This window comes from Physeter macrocephalus, chromosome 14 (assembly GCF_002837175.3).
Source record: "Physeter macrocephalus isolate SW-GA chromosome 14, ASM283717v5, whole genome shotgun sequence".
NCBI classification, from domain to species: Eukaryota; Metazoa; Chordata; class Mammalia; order Artiodactyla; family Physeteridae; genus Physeter; species Physeter macrocephalus.
Genome location: NC_041227.1, coordinates 101,271,104 through 101,285,719, shown reverse-complemented (window position 1 = coordinate 101,285,719; position 14,616 = coordinate 101,271,104). Strand labels below are relative to the sequence as shown.

The window sequence follows — 14,616 nt, the reverse complement described above, 5'->3', positions numbered from 1 at the left end:
TCGAACCCCGACTCGGGGCCCGTGAGCCATGGCCCCTGAGCTTGCGCGTCCGGAACCTGTGCTCTCCAACCCGAGAAGTCACAACAGTGAGAGGCCCGCGTACCGCAAAAAAAAAAAAAAAAAAAAAAAAAGGGAGAGAAAAAATGCTCTCTAATAAGAAATTGATCGTTTCTCACATACTTCATTACTTCCAAGATATCCAAGTTTGCTCTGGTATCATTTCTCTGTGCATGATTTCTAGTGTGGCTGTGCAAGGTTTATTGCTTACTCCTTCATTCTTAAATGATACTTTTGCTGGATGGAGAATTTTTGATTACCAGTACTTTTTTCTTTCAGTCCTGTAAACATGTTATTCCACTGCCTTCTGACTTCCATAGTTTCTGATGAGAAGTCAACAGTTTGTTCAAATGCTATTTGTCTGTATGTAATGTGTTATTTTCCTCTGGCTACTTTCAAGATTTGTTTTGGTTTTCAGAAAGTTTACTATGACGTCTTGTTAAACTTGTGTTTTGTCATATTCAATATATTTTTTTCAATAAATTTGGAAAGTTTTCCATCTTTATTTCTTCATTTTTTTTTTCTGCCTCATTCTCCCTGTATCCTCTCCTTCTACACAGATTGAGAGGAATTTTGCTCCAGGATGGATCATATGCAGAGTCTCAACCATACCTGATTTGTATGATTTTGATGAGGAGATCTGAACTTTGGAGCTGATGATATTTTAAAGAAATTTTAGAGTTAGAGAGATGTTGTAATGTGTTGAGATCTTCAGGAATGTTTGTATGGAGTAAATACATTTTACACATGAAACAATTCTGAATTTGAAGGGTCAGAGGGTGGACTGTAGTGAGGTAAATAGTGGCTCTAAAAAAGACACATCCAGATCCTAATCCCTGGAACCTACATACAGTACATTATAGACCCAAAGAGTGACTATTACCTTATATGACAAAATATGTGATTAATTTCTAGATCTGGAGAAGTTATCCTGGATTATCAGCGTTGACATTAAATGGAATCACAGGTACTCTTATAAGATACAAAGAGGAAAAGACACAGAGAAGAGGAGGAGGAAATGAGACCATAGAGTCAGATACTGGAGTGATGTGGCCATAAGGCAAGAAATGCTGAGGGTCACCAGAAGCTGGAAAAGGCAAAGAACAGATTCTTTGTTAGAACTCTAGAAGGAGTGCAGCCTCACCAGCACCTTGATTTTGGACCTTTGCCTTCCAGGACTGTGAAAAAATAAATTTCTGTTATTTTAAGGCAATTTGGTTTTGCTCTGTTATTTTAAGGTAATTTGTTATGACAACCACAGGAAAGAAATGTGGAGTAAATTTGTATATCGTCCAGAACAATGTGAATTTAATGTTGTGGACTGCCTGCAACTGAGGTTGCTGGGTGGAATGGCAAGCTTATGTTAAGATTTTCATAAACTGCCAAACTATTTTCCAGAGTGGCAGTACCACTGTACATTCCCAACAGCACTACACGGAATATCGAGTTCCTCCACTCACTGACTTTTTGAGAGTTCCTTAAAATGTGCTGTAGATACCAGACAACTTGTATCTAATCCAAACGGTTTCTCCTACATTTTCTTCTAAAAGCTTTATAATCGTAGATTTTATATTTAAATCTGTGATCCAATTTCAGTTAATTTTTGTATATGGGATGAGATATGGATTAACACTTTTTTTTTTTTTGCACATCAGTACCCAGTCTATTACCATTGTTGAAAAGACTAACTTGTCTCCACTTTGCACCTTTGTCAAAAATCAATTGTACAGGGCTTCCCTGGTGGCGCAGTGGTTGAGAGTCCGCCTGCTGATGCAGGAGACACGGGTTCGTGCCCCGGTCCGGGAAGATCCCACATGCCGCGGAGCGGCTAGGCCTGTGAGCCATGGCCGCTGAGCCTGCACGTCCGGAGCCTGTGCTCCGCGACGGGAGAGGCCACAACAGTGAGAGGCCCGCGTACCGCAAAAAAAAAAAAAAAAAATCAATTGTACATGTGTATGGAAACGTTCCTGAATGTTATTTAGCTTTAATAAGTCTTACTATCAGGTAGTGGTAACCCTCCAACTTTTTCTTTTTCAATATTATTTTGCCCAGTATAAGTCCTATGTACTTCCAGATGAATTTGAGAATTAGCCTGTCAATTTCTATCCAAAAAAATTTTTTTTAAATCCTGCTGGGGGCTTCCCTGGTGGCGCAGTGCTTGAGAGTCCGCCTGCCGAGGCAGGGGACGTGGGTTCATGCCCCGGTCCGGGAAGATCCCACATGCCGCGGAGCGGCTGGGCCCGTGAGCCATGGCCGCTGGGCCTGCGCGTCCGGAGCCTGTGCTCCACAACGGGAGAGGCCACAACAGTGAGAGGCCCGCATACCGCAAAAAAAAAAAAAAAAAAAAAAATCCTGCTGGGATTTTGATGGAGATTGCAATGAATATATAGATCAGTTTGGACAGAAATGATATTCTAACAATATTAAGTATTCCAGTCCAAGAATATGGTTTAACTCTTTTATTTATTCAGGTCTTTACTCTCAGCAATGTTTTATAGTTTTAGAATATAGTCTTGCACATGGTATAGTCACTATTTTTAAATTTTAACTAAATTTTTTTTAATCACCAATTATTTTTTCCTAGTATGTAGTACCCTGAAGCCTTGTTAGTTCTAACTTTTTTTGTAGTATCCATTAGATTTTCTACATGTCATCTTTAAATAAACATAATTTTACTTCTTCCTTACTAGTATGATGTCGTTCTTCCTGTGGCTGCAGATTTCTCTGCAGATCTCAGGGGTGCTTTCTTTGCAGCTTTCATCTCTCTGGTGCTCTGTCCTGAGAACTCGATGATCTTTGTCTCCCTGGACTCTCATCAGCAAAGGGAGTCTACTAGGCTCCATCTGGGTTCCCCCTTCCTGCACCATGGACTCTTTTTTCCTGAACTGATCATCAGCTACTATCAATTAATAATATTAAATAGCTAGATACTTTTCCCCTTGAGTATTAAACATACTAATTATACCATTTTGCAGGAGTGCTCTGATAAAGTAAAAGTAACACGTATGCAGAGGTTTCAAAAGCAAGTTTACCATTTATCAAAATTAGCATGTTAAGTACAAAAACTACTTGTGTCTGCTTCAGTAAGACTTTACAGAAGTATATTTTTTAAATATTGTAAAGTCTTACTATATACAACTTCATTGATGAAAACTAAGAATATTTTTCTAACTGCATATGTACTTTATGAGGAAAATTACTGTCAGATGCAGAGGATATCCCAAGTCACAGATCACAAAACAAGTTAATTCAACATAATTAGATCCACATATTTGATTTTTTTTCTTGCGTGATGAAAGTACCCTCAGAATCCTTGGAAGATTCCAGAAGGACATGATTTTAAAATACTCAAAGACAGATAGATCACTTGCCATACACAGTTCATCACTGGTGTTAAATTTTATATATCATTTCAAAATTACTTTCAGTAGAAGTTTATAAAAATTAATTTTATGGTCATTAATTGAGTTTCCTTAGATCTTGATGTTTGATGTTTAAAATTTCCAGTCTCCTAAATTACAGGGTGTGACACAGAACAACATAATTTTAATAACGTCTATTTGGTTTTCCTACCTGCTAAATAGGAATAGCATTGTCACTAGCAAACATTAGTACCTACAAACATTTGTCCATGTGCAGGGCACTGTTCTACAGATGAGAGACACCAAGAAGCTTAAGCAAGATCTCTATTTCCAGTTGGATATAAAGGTAAATTAAGTGACAAATAATTCTAACGCAAAAGAGGTATCAAAAATAGGTGTAGGGCTTCCCTGGTGGTGCAGTGGTTGAGAGTCCACCTGCCGATGCAGGGGACACGGGTTCGTGCCCCGGTCTGGGAGGATCCCACATGTCACAGAGGGGCTAGGCCCGTGAGCCATGGCTGCTGAGCCTGTGCGTCCGGAGCCTGTGCTCCGCAACGGGAGAGGCCACAACAGTGAGAGGCCCGTGTACCGCAAAAAAAAAAAAAAAAAAAAAAAAAAATGGTGTAAATTTTTTTTAAAAGGTGTGGGTGCTTAAAATAATTCTAGTAGATTGCAGCTGAGGTACAGCATATCAGTAAGTAGGGAGGGCAGGACAGGGATTAAAAAACCAGAGTTAAGAAATAAAATGTGCCCTGTATTGTACAACACAGGGAATATAGCTAGTATTTTTAGTAACTATAAATGGAACATAACCTTCAAAAATTGTGAATCACTGTGTTGTAACATATAATATTGTACATCAACCATACTTCAATGAAAAAAAATTTTTTAAAAAGAAATAAAATGTGCCCAGCAGCATGTTGAAATAGTAAATCTTTACCTAAAATGCTCACCTAATTAAAAACTTCCATGCAAAAGAAACAAAAACAAATGGTTACTAAATAAGAGTAAGCAAGTTCATTGTACCAGAAAGTTAAGGACACTGTCAAAGAATAATGGAGATAGGTCAAAAGTACATAGATGTCAAGGTAATAGGCTCCAAGTGGCCAAATCTGGGATATTTTGAGTATTAAAATAATTATTGAATGAATATAACCCATTTAATAAAGAATCTATTCAATCAAAGGATATATGTAAATAAAAGAAGTAATACAAAGCTTGATGAGGAATGGGATATTTACATAGTTTTAACTGACTTATCTTAACCCGCTATCCTCCCAGGGCACAGCATAGAGGCAGCAGACTAAAATGTCCTTCTCCCAATCTTCCCCTGAAAGAAGTATATTTGCATACTTTAAAGACCACTGCCAGCTTCCTGTCAGTCTGCATCTAGGTGCTGAGATACACACCACATTAACAAAATGAAATATGATCATCCCAATAGATGCAGAAAATACATTTGACACAATTCAACATCCATTCATAATAAAAACTCAATAACTTGGGTATAGAGAGACTGTACCTCAACATAATAAAGGCCATATATGACAAGCCCACACCTAACATCATACTCAATGGTGAAAAGCTGAAAGCTTTTGCTTTAAGATGTGGAGCAAGACAAGGGTGCCCATTTGTGATTCTTTTATTAAACACAGTACTGGAAGTACTAGCCAGAGCGCTTAGGCAAGAAAAAAATAAACAAATAAAAGGCATTCAAACTGGAATGGAAGAAATAAAACTGTCTCTATTTCAAGATGACATGATCTTATATATACAAAAACCCTAATAAACACTACACCAAAAAACTGTTAAAACTAATAAACAAATTCAGTAAAACTACGGGATACAAAATCAGTTCTGTTTCTTCACACTAATAACAAACTATCAGAAAGAGAAATTAAGAAAATAATCCCATTTACAATTGCATCAAAAAGAATAAAATACATAGGAAAATTTAACCAATGAGGTGAAAGACCTGCACACTGCAAACCATAAGACATTGATGAAACAAACTGAAGAAGACACAAATAAATGAAAAAATAATCCATGCTCATGAATTAGAAGAATTAATACTGTTAAAATGTCCATACTACCCAAAGCAATCTACAGATTCAATGCAATCTCTATCAAAATTCAAATGGCATTTTTCACAGAACTAGAACAAAAAAATCCTAAAATTTGTAGGAACTACCAAAGACCCCAAATAACAAAAGTGATCATGACAAAGAACAACAAAGTGGGAAGCATCAAGTTTCTTGATTTCAAACTATATTACAAAGCTAAAGTAATAAAAACAGCATGGTACTGGGGTAAAAACAGATGCTAGCAGTACAGCAAAATAAGAAAGTAAAAAAAAAAGGAGGTACTATTAACAAAGAAAAGACTACAACTATCACTTGTATAGGTATACATTGTTTTAGAGTTCTGACCTAATGTAACAAGAAAAATAAAATTGAAAACAGTCAAAAATTATCATAATTGTCAGAATGTATGTTCTACTTATAAAATCCAAGAAAATGTTACTGAAAAAGTATTGGATCTTACAGTAGAATCTAGCAAAACAGGAAGATACAAATCTAATACAAAACAATCCATAGTTTATGATACCTCAGCAATAAATAACATTGGATGCAAAATTTCTACATTTAATGATGTGAATTCTAACTGTATTAAAATGTAATTTCAATGCAATCCAAATAAAAAACTTCAAAATATTCTTTATATAACTCAATAGGGTTACTCTAAAATGCATTTCAATGAGAAAATGCCAAAGAAGAGCTGGGAAAGTTTCTGAAAATGAACAATAAATCTGCTAAAGTAAGTAAAACAGCATAATGTTGGTAAAAGGTACTGCTTTATTTTTACTTTCTATAAGAGGAATTTTTTTTTTTTGGCCACGCTGCACAACTTATGGGATCTTAGTTCCCCAACCAGGGATCAAACCCAGTCTCCCCGTGGTGAAAGTGCTGAGTCCTAACTACTGGACCGCCAGGGAATTCCCTAGAGGAATTTCCTGATATCCACTAAGTGCAGAGATTGCTATAATGAACCACCAATATCAGCAGCACCCAGCTTTGCATATTGTGTTGAATCTATCTCTTAGTTTGTTTTGTTTTGCCAGAATATTCAAAAGGAAACTAGAGATATCATATCTTATTGTTTCACCAATAACTACTTCAGCATGACTTCAGGTTATATGCCTAATAGATTAGGGCTTTAAAAAAAAAAAGTAACACAATTACAGACCCAGCAAAATAAACTGGTTAAAATCATGTAACTCCCAGTTCAAGGTCAATTTTCTCTGTCTCAAAAATGTCTTTTTTTTTTTTGCGGTACGCGGGCCTCTCACTGTTGTGGCCTCTCCTGTTGCGGAGCACAGGATCCAGATGCGCAGGCTCAGCGGCCATGGCTCACAGGGCCCAGCTGCTCCACGGCATGTGGGATCTTCCCGGACCGGGGCACGAACCCATGTCCCCTGCATCGGCAGGCGGACTCTCAACCACCGCGCCACCAGGGAAGCCCAAAAATGTCTTTTTTATACCTTGTTTAAATCAGTCTCCAAACAAAGTTCACATATTGAATTTAGTTGGTAAATTGATATGTCTTTTAAGACTCTTGTAATCAACATAACCATATCCCTACTTGTCATGTATTTGTTCTTTTATCTAACCAACACTCCCCTATGGCTAGATTATTTTAAAGCAAATTCCACACTCTTGTATGAATCACAAAAAAATAAGGATACTAAATTCCTTAATAGTATCTACTAAGCCAAATGTTCAAATCTCACCATTTGTATGAAAAATGTATTTTCATACTTGATTTGTATGAAACAGGATTCAAACAAGGTCCACACCTTCTACTTAGATATTATTCTCTAAAATTACTTCTAAGCCCTGCCACACAGCCTGGTTTTTGTAATGAACTTCCCACACTTTAGATTTCACTACTTGCACGCTCATGGTATTTAACTTGTCCCTCTATCTATGTATTTTGTTTAAAGTGCTAATTAACAAAATTAATTAGCCGGTTTGCAAGGCAGAAATAGAGACACAGATGTAGAGAACGAACGTATGGACACCAAGGGGAGAAAGTAGGATGGGGTGGTGGTGGGATGAATTGGGAGATTGGGATTGACATATATACACTAATATGTATAAAATAGATAACTAATAAGAACCTGCTGTTCACATTAAAAGGATCATACACCATGATCAAGTGGGGTTTATCCCAGGAATGCAAGGATTCTTCAATATACGCAAATCAATCAACGTGATACACCATATCAACAAACTGAAGGAGAAAAACCATATGATCATCTCAATAGATGCAGAGAAAGCTTTTGACAAAATTCAACACCCATTTATGATAAAAACCCTGCAGAAAGTAGGCATAGAGGGAACTTTCCTCAACATAATAAAGGCCATATATGACAAACCCACAGCCAGCATTGTTCTCAATGGTGAAAAACTGAAACCATTTCCACTAAGATCAGGAAAAAGACAAGGTTGCCCACTCTCACCACTCTTATTCAACATAGTTTTGGAAGTTCTAGCCACAGCAAACAGAGAAAAAAAAGAAATAAAAGGAATCCAAATAGGAAAAGAAGAAGTAAAGCCCCCCAGCCCCGCCCCCCATTCCCTGCATCTGTGCAGCGCTGTCCCCGCCTGAGCATCCCTCCCTCCTCGGAGCCCCTCCCCCTCGGCATCCGGGTGCAGTGGGTGAACCTTCCCCGTGGCCCAGGGCTGCGCTCGTTCCTCGCCACCTGTCCTCTGCCTCCACTCCTGGGGTCCTTGAGGATGGAGATGACACCCCCACGGGAGCGGTTCTGAACTAATCACTTGAGTTCATCAGGATTGGCTGGGACAAGCACGCAGCTCTCTGCTCACCTCCACGCTTTATCCGTCTTGTTCCACATCTTCAACGCCTTCCCTCTCTCTCTGTTCTCTCCAGCTGCTCCAATACTAACCATCCGCTAAGAACAAGCTCAATTCCCACCTCCTCCGTAAAGCCCTCCAGGACTACCCTCTGTTGATTCTTTTCCCTCTGAGATCCTAGAGCACGCTATACCAACCAGTTTTCAGGGGGAAATTCTTTGCCTCTCCTCCTGTGTGTTCATCTTTTCTCTCCAACTCGACTATAGCGTTCTTGAACGGAAATCAGTATTACCGAGTGACTGAATATACTTTTCACGAGTAAGAAAATCAACTTAGGATTTTTTAACTTTACAGTAATGCGAAAGCAATACGCATTCAGTAGAAACTACTTCGACTTTTGAATTTTGAGCTTTCCTCGGGCCCACCGTATGGGGAAAGACACTTCCTCCTGATGCTGGGTGGCAAAGCCCCAGCTCCCCACCAGCCACGCGACCACACCAGGAGACAGCGGATAGATGCAACCACCACGGACCCAGACAAGCACTCTGCTTGTCAGTACAGTAGTCAATAAATTACACGAGATGGTCAGCACTTTATTAAAAAATAGTCCTTGCATTAGATGATTTTGCCCAACTATAGGCTAACCTAGGTGTTCTGAGTGCACTGAATGTAGGTGAAGCTAAGCAGTGATGTTTGACACGTCAGGTGTATTAAATGCATTTTCAATTTATGATATTTTCAACTTACCATGGGTTTACTGGGACGTAACCCCATGGTAAGTTGAGGAAGATCTGTACAACAGAAGCAGCAGCCAAGGAACCAGTAGGAGAAATAATGGTTTTTATTTAAAGACAGTCACGGCATGGAAGCAACCTAAGTGTCCATCAACAGATGAATGGATAAAGAAGATGTGGCACATATATACAATGGAATATTACTCAGCCATAAAAAGAAATGAAACTGAGTTATTTGTAATGAGGTGGATAGACCTGGAGTCTGTCATACAGAGTGAAGTAAGTCAGAAGGAGAAAAACAAATACCGTATGCTAACACATATATATGTAATCTAAGAAAAAAAATGTCATGAAGAGATTAGTGGTAGGATGGGAATAAAACACAGACCTACTAGAGCATGGACTTGAGGACGTGGGGAGGGGGAAGGGTAAGCTGTGATGAAGTGAGAGAGTGGCAGGGACATATATGCACTACCAAATGTAAATTAGATAGCTAGTGGGAAGCTGCCGCATAGCACAGGGAGATCACCTCTGTGCTTTGTGACCATGAGAGGGGTGGGATAGGGAGGGTGGGAGGGAGAGAGACACAAGAAGAAAGAGATATGGGAACATATGTATATGTATAACTGATTCACTTTGTTGTAAAGGAGAAACTAACACACTATTGTAAAACAGTTATACTCCAATAAAGATGTTAAAAAAAAAAAAAAAAGAACCTGCTGTATAAAAAATAAATAAATAAAATTTTTTTTAAGAAGTGCTCATCGTATCTAGTGGCTGAATTAAATTCAGGTTTAATTTCAGAGATGATGTTGTATACATCCTAATTACATCATATTGGGAAGCACATGATATAGGTAGGACTGTTCCACATTGCTAACATTAAGACTCATTAGCCAAAACCACACACAGATGTTTGTTGCCTAGGTACATTGTTTCATTAGAAATAGCAACACAGTGATTCTTATATTTCTACCTTTTTTAAAAACTGAGGTACAACTGACATGTGACATTAGTTTCAGGTGCACACCATAACGTATATATTATAAAATGATCAACAAAATAAGTATGATTTCCAACATCTTTTATTCTGAAATTCTTCAATAAGGAAAAACTTTCCCTCATCAACTACTTGCTCATTTTATTAAATTGATACAAGAAAGGCAGGGTACTTTCTCTTTAATTATCAATTTTTAGAGTAATGAGTTTGCAAACAAGCAACATACAGTAATGTCCAATACCTTGCTTTTAAGTATCATTATAAATCATGGGTTTATATATACTAAAGATGTTTCATTCTATTATAGAAAATTTAATGCAAAGTCATGAAAAACAACATTTTAGACTATTGGGAAAGAATGGACTAGTCAATAAATGTTGTTGGGTCAATGAGCTATCTTTCAGAATAAACTATACAGAAGTGTACTGGTATATGCATACCCACAGGCTCTGTGAAAGAATATTTGGGATTTAAGGCTATTAAAAAACATCTCAGTATCTACCAAGTGATACTAAGAGTATTAAAAAAATACAAGTAATACACTCAGCATGGTGCTTAATTCAAATGCTCATGAAATTATATATATGGATGTGTGTGTATGCATGTGTGTGCGCATGCACGCGCACGCATATGTGAGCAGTGATGTGCTGGTAAATGTTAAAAACTGGCTCCCTAAAGAAAAAACAGCCCTGATTTTTAGCGTTGCTGATTTCCACTGTGTAACCACTCCTAACGTGGATGATTTCAATCTACCAATATAATGTCACTACATCCAGAATTGGGGCTAGATGTGCATAACTGATTCTCACTAGCAACTGTGAGCTGGCTCCAGCATACCACTGAATATTATGCATATAAGTTATATACATTATAAAACTTGATTATTTTCTGGTATATGTGAATATGTATGTATTTACATGTATGTGTGTGTGTATGTATGCATGTATAGAATCAAAATGCCTAGGAGAAGGTCTGGAGAGATGGCTATCATAAGGATGACAGCGTTTTCTCTGAGGCTAGAAATGGTATTATGGTAGGGGGAGAAGGATAAATGGAACTTCTGTCTTATCAACATTCATTGAATTGTTTACCTACTGCTTATATATTTACTGGATCAAAATAGGATAAAAACTCTTAATTATCTGACCCAGTCCAAAGAACAATATGAACTCACTAACATTAACGTTAAGCTCCAATATGATACAAATAACCAGTTGGATTAGACGTCATATTACATAAAGAAAACATCTTCTGAAAAATACACAACTTACTTTGGCTTCAGTTTCTCCCCTGTGAAGAGTATACAGATGATGGACAGCACTTTGTGATGAGGACCAAGGATGAGTCAAAATTTGGAAGACATGGAAGTCATGGCCAAGGGTGTCTGTTGTGACTAGAAGCATTCCTAAAGGACACACCAAAAAAGGGTAAAAATATAAACCATTATGTATGTGGATGAAATATTTTCACAAAGCATTTATCATGATTTAAGATATTACCAAAGGGAAAAAATGACCAAAAATATAAGAAACTTCCCAAAATAAAAAAATTAAAACGCAGGATCTTTTTCCTACGGGAATACAAAACCTAACACCACATCAGTATACAAGCATAGTGACATACTACATATCCAGGTTTTGTGATGTTCTCATACATCTAGTAGAGAAAAGTTTAAATGCCTGAATTTAGAGTTCACAAGCATTTTCAGATAGCAAATCTGATAACAAAGAATGCAAAAGACTTTCCTCCATGTAATTAAACCCACTTCCACTTTTTCCATTCCTCAAAACCTGAATTATAAGTTCCAGTTTATCTACTACTACAACTAGTAATATCCTACTCAATTCACCAGTTTAAAACTTGTTTCTACTCTAGCATAATATTTACTTAAATTCCCAACAGTGTCTTTCACAAAGCAAATTTTGATGAGATGTCATAGCTAAGAATTCTGTGCCCAACACAAGGTCACAAAAATTTTGTTTTCCTGTCCAATTTCTCAGTTTTATATTTAACCTTTAGGTCTATCATCCATTTTGCGTTAATTTTTGTATAAAGTGTGAGGTATAAGACAAATTAAATTTTTTGCAAATAATGCCCAATTGTTTCAGCAGGATTACTTGAAGAGACTATTCTTTATCCACTAAATGTTTAACCTACTCTAAATCCACTGTCAACATGCCAAAGATCAACTGGCTATATGTGTGTAGTTCTTTTTCCGGAAGTTCTATTCTGTTCCATTGATTTCTATGTTTATACTTTCATTAATACCACACTTTCTTAATTTATGGTAACTTTGAAATCAAGTAAAGCAAGTCCTCATTTTCTGACCCTTTTCAAGATTGTTTTAGCTATTCCAATTCCTTTGCCTTTCCAAACACAGATTCAGCTTTTTGATATATACAAACAATGGTGATAATGGACATCTTAACAACATTGATTCTTCTGATCTATGAACATCTCATATTTCTTTAATTTTTTTACAATTTATTTTATTTATTTATTTTTGGCTGTGTTGGGTCTTCGATGCTGTGCATGGGCTTTCTCTAGTTGTGGCAAGCAGGAGCTACTCTTTGTTGAGGTGTGCAGGCTTCTCATTGCAGTGGCTTCTCTTGTTATGGAGCATGGGCTCTAGGCATGTGAGCTTCAGTAGTTGTGGCATGTGGGTTCAGTAGTTGTGGCTCACGGGCTCTAGAACGTAGGCTCAGTAGTTGTAGTGCACGGGCTTCGTTGCTCCATGGCATGTGGGATCTTCCCAGACCAGGGCTCGAACCCACGTCCCCTGCGTTGGCAGGCGGATTCTTAACCACTGCGCCACCAGGGAAGCCCCAACACCTCATTTTCTTGATATGTGTGTTCTCTGACTTTTTTTTTCTTGTTCAGCACATTGATTATAAATATATTTTCTTAGAGCTACTATAAATGGTACTCTATTTCAATTATCAATTTTTCCTTGTTAGTATATAGAGATATAATTGACATTTATATATACGTGTGTGCATACCTATATCGTCTTCCAATTCTAGGAGTTTTAATGTAGATTACATGGAATTTTCTTTCCAAACATATAGTATGTGAATAGACACAGTTTGATTTTTTTCCTTTCCAAACCGCACACCTTTTTTTTCTTTTCCTTGCCGTACTACATTTGCTGAGGTAAACAGGAATGGTAAGAAGCAATATTCATGCTTTGTTCCATATTTCAGGAGAAAGTATTCAATCTTTAAGTATGATGCCAGCTGTAGACATTTTGTAAATGCCCTGTATCAAGTTAAGGACGTTCCTTTCTACTTGTAATTTGTTGAGAGTTTTAATAATGAACAGATGTCAAATTTTTCTAGTGCTTTTCTGCACCTATGAGATGATTAACCTGGTTTTTCTTCTTTGGTCAATTAATATGGTAAATTTTAATAATGAAAAGTTATCAAATGTGGAACAATCTTGCATTCCTGGGATAAACTCCACTTGGTCAAAATCCTTTATTATATGCTGCTGCATTGAATTAGCTAAAATTTTGTTGAAGATTTTTGTGACTGTGTTCCTGAGGGGTATTGATTTGTAGTTTTCTTCTCTAATAATGTGTTCGTCGTATTTCTGGTATCAGGGTAAAGCTGGTCTTGTTGCAGAATGTTCCTTTTATTTTCTAGAAGAAATACTTAAATAAATTTCCAGTAGAATTTGCCAGTAAAACTATGTGGGCCTTTTTGTGTGTGTGTGAAGATTTTTAGATATTTATAGTAATTTAATTTCTCTTTAATATAAATTTTGTTAATTTAAAATGTAAAATGTAATTTTTCTTCTTGGAGGAATTACTCTCTATAACTCAAGGATACCGTCTGTAGGGTCTTTAGTACACTTTTTCATTCACGATACCGAAAATTTGTGTCCTTTCTCTTCTTTTCTTGGCAGTCTAGCTAGATCTTTTCAAGGAAACCATTTTGGTGTCATTGGTTTTCTCTTTTCCATTTCACTGATTTCTCTTATCTTCCTCCTTTTGCTATAACGAACTTCTACTACTATATCCTTCATTTTACTTGCTTTAGTTATATTTCCTCTTTCTTTTTTCAAGTTTCTTAAGGTTGAAGCTTAGATTACTGTGTCAGGAAGATATGTTTTTTAGTTTCCAAATGTTTGGGTATCTTCTTCATTCATACATTGATTTCTAGTTTAATTCCATTACGACAAGAAATTAGTTTTATGTCTCAGAATGATATATCTTGGTAACTGTTCAATGTACACTTGAACACCTGGTGTGTCTTATCAGTGTCAATTTAATTTAATTGATAGTGTTATTTGGATCTTCAACATCCTTACTTATTGATTGCCTGCTTTCGTGTTCTATTACTGCATAGAAGTTAACATCTCCAAGCATAATCATAAATATGCTTTTTTTCCCAGTTATATAAGCTCCCTAAATTTCAGACCTTTTTTTAAATATAAATTTACTTATTTATTTATTTATGGCTGTGTTGGGTCTTTGCTGCTGAGCGCAGGCTTTCTCTAGTTGCGGTGAGCGGGGGCTACTCTTTGTTGCGGTACGAGGGCTTCTCATTGTGGTGGCTTCTCTTGTTGCAGAGCACAGGCTCTAG

At 37.0% G+C, this 14,616-nt stretch overlaps 1 protein-coding gene across 15 annotated transcripts in view; it reads right to left on the bottom strand.

Moving 5' to 3' along the window:
* BCAS3 (BCAS3 microtubule associated cell migration factor) overlaps positions 1-14,616 on the bottom strand; it is a 576,467-nt gene that overhangs the window by 372,085 nt on the left and 189,766 nt on the right. For all 15 annotated transcript variants that reach the window (XM_055090058.1, XM_055090057.1, XM_028498857.2 and 12 more), the window contains exon 14: positions 11,302-11,435. In XM_055090058.1, the coding sequence (XP_054946033.1) occupies positions 11,302-11,435 (134 nt within the window). The remainder of the gene's footprint in view (positions 1-11,301; positions 11,436-14,616) is intronic.